Source organism: Bipolaris zeicola (genome assembly GCF_000523435.1).
Source record: "Bipolaris zeicola 26-R-13 unplaced genomic scaffold scaffold_82, whole genome shotgun sequence".
NCBI lineage: Eukaryota > Fungi > Ascomycota > Dothideomycetes > Pleosporales > Pleosporaceae > Bipolaris > Bipolaris zeicola.
The window spans coordinates 102,089-108,182 of NW_006912131.1; the positions used below are offsets into that span (position 1 = coordinate 102,089).

Consider the following 6,094-nt stretch of genomic DNA (forward strand, 5'->3'; position numbering starts at 1 on the left):
GCGCTGCACTAAGAATACATCAGCCTAAACTTCCAAAACTGGCTAAAACTGTTATTCTTCATGGCTTAGAAGATACTCTTTATAAATAAGTAAGACTCGGAAGTAATATACGTAGTACTGTAAGCTCTAGGCCTTGCCTATCCATATGCCCTATAGGACGCTTTAGATAGGAGGTAAAATCTGAACATATTCATATACAACTTTCAAGAATCGTCTTTGAAACAACCATTTTCATCTCGTTGGTTGCGAAAAAGCGTCTTAGACACACGTGCCGACCCAGTCGAAATACCAAGCTTGCTCATTAGCAGCTAAAAACTGCAGGTGTGTTTGCTCTCATGGAGCTGCTCCCTATCCTTTTCTGTAATGCCGAAAGCTATCAAATTTGTCGCTATCAGGATGGATGTTTGAGTCGATGTAGATGGCCTGGGTTGGAGCTTCGGTCATCACACCTACGGGGACATGCTGGCTGGTTGATGCTAGAGTCAAAAGGATGTTAGTAGCTGATGTCGAAGCCGTATGAATAGCAGAAAAAGCTTATATTAACTGCATTTTGGCGAGTTGGAAAACATCGGGATCGCTATTCGACGCGAATTTACGATTCATGATCCACTACATCATGTCGTCCGGTCTCTCGCAGTGTAGGTCATTCTTAAAAGCCTCATATTAACGGTTGATGATTGGTTTGACGATATCCCTTGCTCTTCATTTTCTCTCCTTTAGTTTCTGATTCCAGCAAGACGTGGAGCGAAAATAAATCGAAGCCAAAGGTAGATCTTCTTGATCGCAATAATTGCGTCGATAGCATCTGTAGTGTAGTTGACCGCCTGGTCAATATATTCTGACGTCTGATATATCTCTTGGCCTAAAAATAGGCGTCCAGATACCTGGGTGATGACTCTGGTAACAATATGATGTACTGGTACCCTTGTCCAATCTTTACATAGGGGTATGGGAGTATCGACGCCAATATTAATTTCGCATTTGACAGTATCATTCAAGCGCCGTAAAAGATCAGGAATGACTCGACGCAATAAGATATCCACACCTACCGTGTGATGGCGTGAAGTCGGCCCTGATAGAATGGATCATATCTGGATCATCAGTTCTGTTCCCTGTGTACTTGTATTATAGCAACCACTTGGTTTTAAAATGCTACAGGTTAAGAATAGTGTCTCACAAACCCGTGCAACAGCTATGTGAAGCTAATGCATTCGTCCGGCAGTTTCACGACCCCAGGTAGCAATTTGTTTGGTAGAACGACAAAGTCTTCATTCTCTGGCGACATAATTCGGTATACGCATTCCTTGAACTATTAACTTGCCAATAAGAACACATATTTTCTATTTATAAGGTTTACGCTGCCTGGTATCCATCGCGATAGACTGGCCTTACAGACCTCAGGAGGACTTGGCGCTTGCTGGAATTGACGTGTGTACTCTTCACTTTTGGAAACATTTTCACTATGACAAGGTAATCAATCTTTGAAAAGAGGCGCAATGCTACCAAGGACAAAAAAGCAAATCCAACAGTTTGTAATACGTGGGATGATTCCGTGCAGGATAAAGACTCCATGTTGGGTGACTTTGAAGAAATTGCTCATCTTGCGCTATCAGTGAACACAGGGTTGAAGATAAACTTCATTCACTACAGCGATCCTTTGTAGATCCAGGATACGGATGGACGAGTTGCTGAACATCCAAAACTTAATGTATTGCATAGTTTGTGAGAACCCATACTTGAGAAAGGGTATGGATAGATGGAAGTCGAGAGGTTCCGTGGATTACCGTAGATGTCTACTAGACTAAGCAAAGCCTCATCTCACTCTTTCAACGCTTGGTTGCTTAGAGCCTCCTTATTTGCGTTTTTGCAATGCCTTTCGGTGTTGTTGCATCGCAGTTGATGGCGTGGCTTACTGTGCTGCATGGCATAACTGATGTATGTGGGTCCGCTAGCAAGGGGATGATACAGGCTAGGGTAGAGAGTAAGCGCTGTACTCAATAGAATAGAAGCTATACTGTAAGCGTCGTATTTCTTGTTGAACATAATCCGAAGAAGGTCCTGATCTTCATTTTAGCGTCTCCACCGTACAAAACTTATGCCCTGTACCGCAGTAAGGTGACATAAACGATTTTTATTTCTATACAAGTGTACTATAAGGGTCACTAAGAGTATAATAAGAGCCGTATAACGGGAGCAGGGATAGAAACAAGGATAAAAGCATAGATGTCCTCTAGGGTACTCCGAGATCCTAGTCTTCTAATACAATTGATTAGATATGAGCATTGTAGTAAGAGGAATAACAATCAGCGTATACTTATACTCCCTTTGGAATACTATACAGCAAAGATTCCAGCTAACGAAATGTACCTATGTATACCAGTACTAGCGGCAGTGGGAACGACCCTTCCCGCCTAATGGGGGACTTTTCCCCAGATTGTATACCAACCTTCGTCCTTGAGAGTTCATTCCCTGCTGCCTATATAGCTAATTACTATATCGTAAGCATATTTAACTCTGAACATGGTACAGCGTGACTCTATCGACAACATACAAGATGGAATCGTCAAATTCTTCAAACTATTTTCACATCCTAAACTTTTCACCACAGCTTAGTCTCAGTAAAAGGTTGCAACCGTTACTGGCGGTACATCCAGCATCGACTTCCCTGCTGCTGGGTATTTGGTCAAACAAAACTAGGCTGTTGCAATTGTAGATTATAATGCAGAAGGCGGACGAAATACTGCGCAGGAACTCGGAGAGAAAGTATGTTTCGTACAAGCCGATGTCTCGAGTTACGATCAACTTGCCAGCTCTTTTGTATTAACCTGCATAAAGCACACACGTATTGATTTCGTGTTTATCAACGCTGTTGGTATTTATGTAATGGGTGGGCCGAATCCGGCCTAGCGCGCAGCTACTCGCGCCGCCCACTTAACCAAAAGGTTGGCACAAGTCAACAAGCTTATCTTGTTGTCGTGGTAGCTAGATATATATACTTGGGATCAGCTCGCGCTGCGCTAATCGCTACTTAGTAACTTATCATTAAGGGCGTAGCCCATCACAATTTATTGTTTAATCAATGATAAATCTATTTATATTTTGCAGGGCTATGCAAACTCGAACGATCGCGTTTTGCCAACATCTATACACTTAGATGGGGCGCCCGTAAAACCCGATACATCAGTAATTGATATATGTCTGGTTGGAGTCATTTAATCAACCTACTCGGCGCTGCAGTATTTTTGCAACACTGACAAAATTGGAAGATTCATAGCAACCAGTAGCATGGCGGGTTTATATCCAATAAGATGGATGCCATTCCATAGTACTCCAAAGCATCAAGCAAGTGATACAGTTTTCTGCACAAACGTAAGCTCTAATCAGGTAAAGATAGTTTAGATGACTAGGTCATTGGGTCAAAAACACGAGAGGAGTTGGGAGCCAATCTCAGTAAATTGTGTCTGCCCTGGTAGGTATATCTTAGAAGACCAAAGCCGTCAATACATGTAAGCTTGAAAAACATCCTTTTGCAGTATAACGCGTCTCTGCAGCTAAAATAAGAGTAGAAACTCTATTCTATAGCTTGAGCTCGTGCTCCTGACGTTTTTGATCGCATTTCCTGAATACAAATCCTGGGTTCTCCCATTCTGGTAGCGCGTTCTGGCATTGAATCCAGTCCACCTGCAACTCGATAAAGGGCGGTCCATTAGCAATCGAACTTGGTGCCTGTGGTCCATATAAGAAGAATGCGTTTAGGAACCTGGGCACTGTCATGCCTAGATGCGTCTTAACTCCATTCTTCCATTTGTCTTGAATTTTGACGCCGTCCTCTGCTATAGATATTCATCTTAAAAAGACTACCCGTAAGGTTATTATAGCCCGTTGCTACGACCACTACATCTAATTCGCAGAGCTTACTAGTATTCTAGTTTCCCGTAACAATGCCCTCGGCGGTGAACTCTTAGATAGGCGTCTCCTTAAGGTCAATCAAGGTGACAATGGGTCGATCCATAGATTTATAGTAGTCTTGTTCTAGACTAGGTCGCTTTGCACTGAGCTAGTATAGCTATTTTTCTAGGGCCAGAATCTCTCTTTTAACGGGATCCTTAATTCGTTGCCCTACCTTTTACGTCTAAAAGTTATATGTATTAGCGTTTATGGCCTTATTCGTCGCGAAATCTCAGAAATTATAGGATAAGAAGATAAAACCACCTTACTACTAAAACTATTTATAAATGCACTGTCGCTCTTCTTCAGTCGTATCTTTCTAATTGCTTTAACTCTTGTTATAAGGATATCCGTCCTCTATATTATATTTTGCGACGCTAAGAATGGCACTATAGTAGCTTTTTATATTATTAGAGTCATTAATAGATATAGCCTTCTTATTTATAGGGAAGCACGTTGAAGAGGCACAAATAAAGACTAAAAGTTCGCAGTTCTCCTTAGCTAGTTCCTATATAATTTACAGTCTAGACGCTCCTTACCTAATAATACTAATCTTCTTACCTTACGAGTTAAAGTCTTCAGGCTAAGAGGCTAGATGGATTAACTAGCCTTTAAAGTTAGACTTTCCCGGCCAGTCCGGAATGTATAGGTCACAAGACGCTCCTACTACAAAGAGTGCGTAAGTAGATGCAGCCTTTAATCCATTAGCTCTAAAGGTCTACGTGTTGTTCTCCGGGTTGTATCTAACTTCTTCGACTCTAGCATTGAAATAGGTGTCTTTCCGAAGGTCAAGCACCTTGTCCATGTGGTCAAAGTATCTTCACCGTGTATCCCATCAGTCGCAGTTTGTGAAGGGCATAGCATCCACTGAACCCAGCCCCGACAATGATTATGTCGGCCTTAACTTCAGTGCTCGTGTTGTTGGAACGCAAATCAGACATTCTTGTCAACTAGTAGTTTTCAAATTAGGGTTACGAGTAAGTAAAGTATGTTATGATTCAATACGATACAAAAGCTTCGTTACATATACTCGGGAAGGTTAGTAGCCGAGCCGGAACAGAGCGCACTGACGCCCTACTTCGGTAAGCGGGTGACTCCCAGGTCGGATCGTAGATCCCGTAGTGCATGTATACGCCGTATCGCGCGTATCTGCCGTGTTCGTCTTATTCATCGTGTTCGCCGTATTCTACCGATCGGTCCTTTTGCCTTCACCTTTCTATCTCCATATTTCCCCTCGGATTGTACGATATCCCCTCCTTTAAGTTGCACTTTCCCCACATTGAGTATAAGTGTACTAGTAACTAGCGTTCCGGACGCTCCGCTCCCTAGATCCCGATGCACTAAGCCCCTTGGCTCTGTCCTTAGGTCCTTTTCATCATATCTAAGTCAATTTGATTGCAAGGAAAGCGCTAGCACCGGCAAAGGTTTTGACCACCTCCGTGATATGTAAACGTCGCTACCATAAATAGGGATGTGTGTTAGTGCGACACTTGTTTTATCTTGATAATCGTAATTCGGATTTTTATACTATATTATCTAGCGCTGTAATTTACTCTCTCTTCTCTCTTCTCCTCTCTTCTTCTCTCTTCTTCCTTCTTCCCTTTCGTTAAACTAAGAGTAAAAGGAGATACAGCAAGAGAGGTTTCAAATAAGGAGAGAGAAAGAGAGAGCAAAAGGGAGATAGTAAAAGAGAGAGAAAGAAGAAGATAGGCGTATTAGACTGTGTTCAATTTGATAAAACAGATCTGAAAGACGGCCCCATAGTCTGCTTGCGCGTTTACCGACTATTACAAATGCATACTATGCATCCATTGTCTTGGTTTTTTTATTTCCCCGAGAACACGCTAATTCATATCCCGGTACCTTGCAATATGTGGGGTGGGGTAAGCATGACTCGAGCTTCAGACTCACTGTAAAGGGTTAATCAAACCTGACAGTCAAGCACAAGAATCGGCTCGTGGAAGTTTCCGTTTCCGCAGCACTTGTGCACAAAAGAATGCTACAGACAAGAAAACCACGAGTGCAACGCCTATTGTGTTCAGCTTCTGCAATGAACTAGAGGGGCCTTCGTGCAGCGTTTGAATACGCTGCTAAAACAGCCCTAAAAGACCAAAACATCCACGTCTACGCTGACAACCAAGCTGCC

General features: G+C 42.5%; 1 protein-coding gene across 1 annotated transcript; it reads right to left on the minus strand.

Annotated features, from left to right (window-relative positions):
• Positions 1 to 716: 716 nt before the first annotated feature.
• COCCADRAFT_97168 (uncharacterized protein) lies at positions 717 to 1,122 on the minus strand (the record flags this gene model as incomplete). The annotated part of the gene is made up of 2 exons (XM_007714516.1): positions 717 to 1,021; positions 1,050 to 1,122. Coding segments are annotated over 2 exons (378 nt in total), but the record flags the coding sequence as incomplete, so codon positions are not given.
• Positions 1,123 to 6,094: the final 4,972 nt, after the last annotated feature.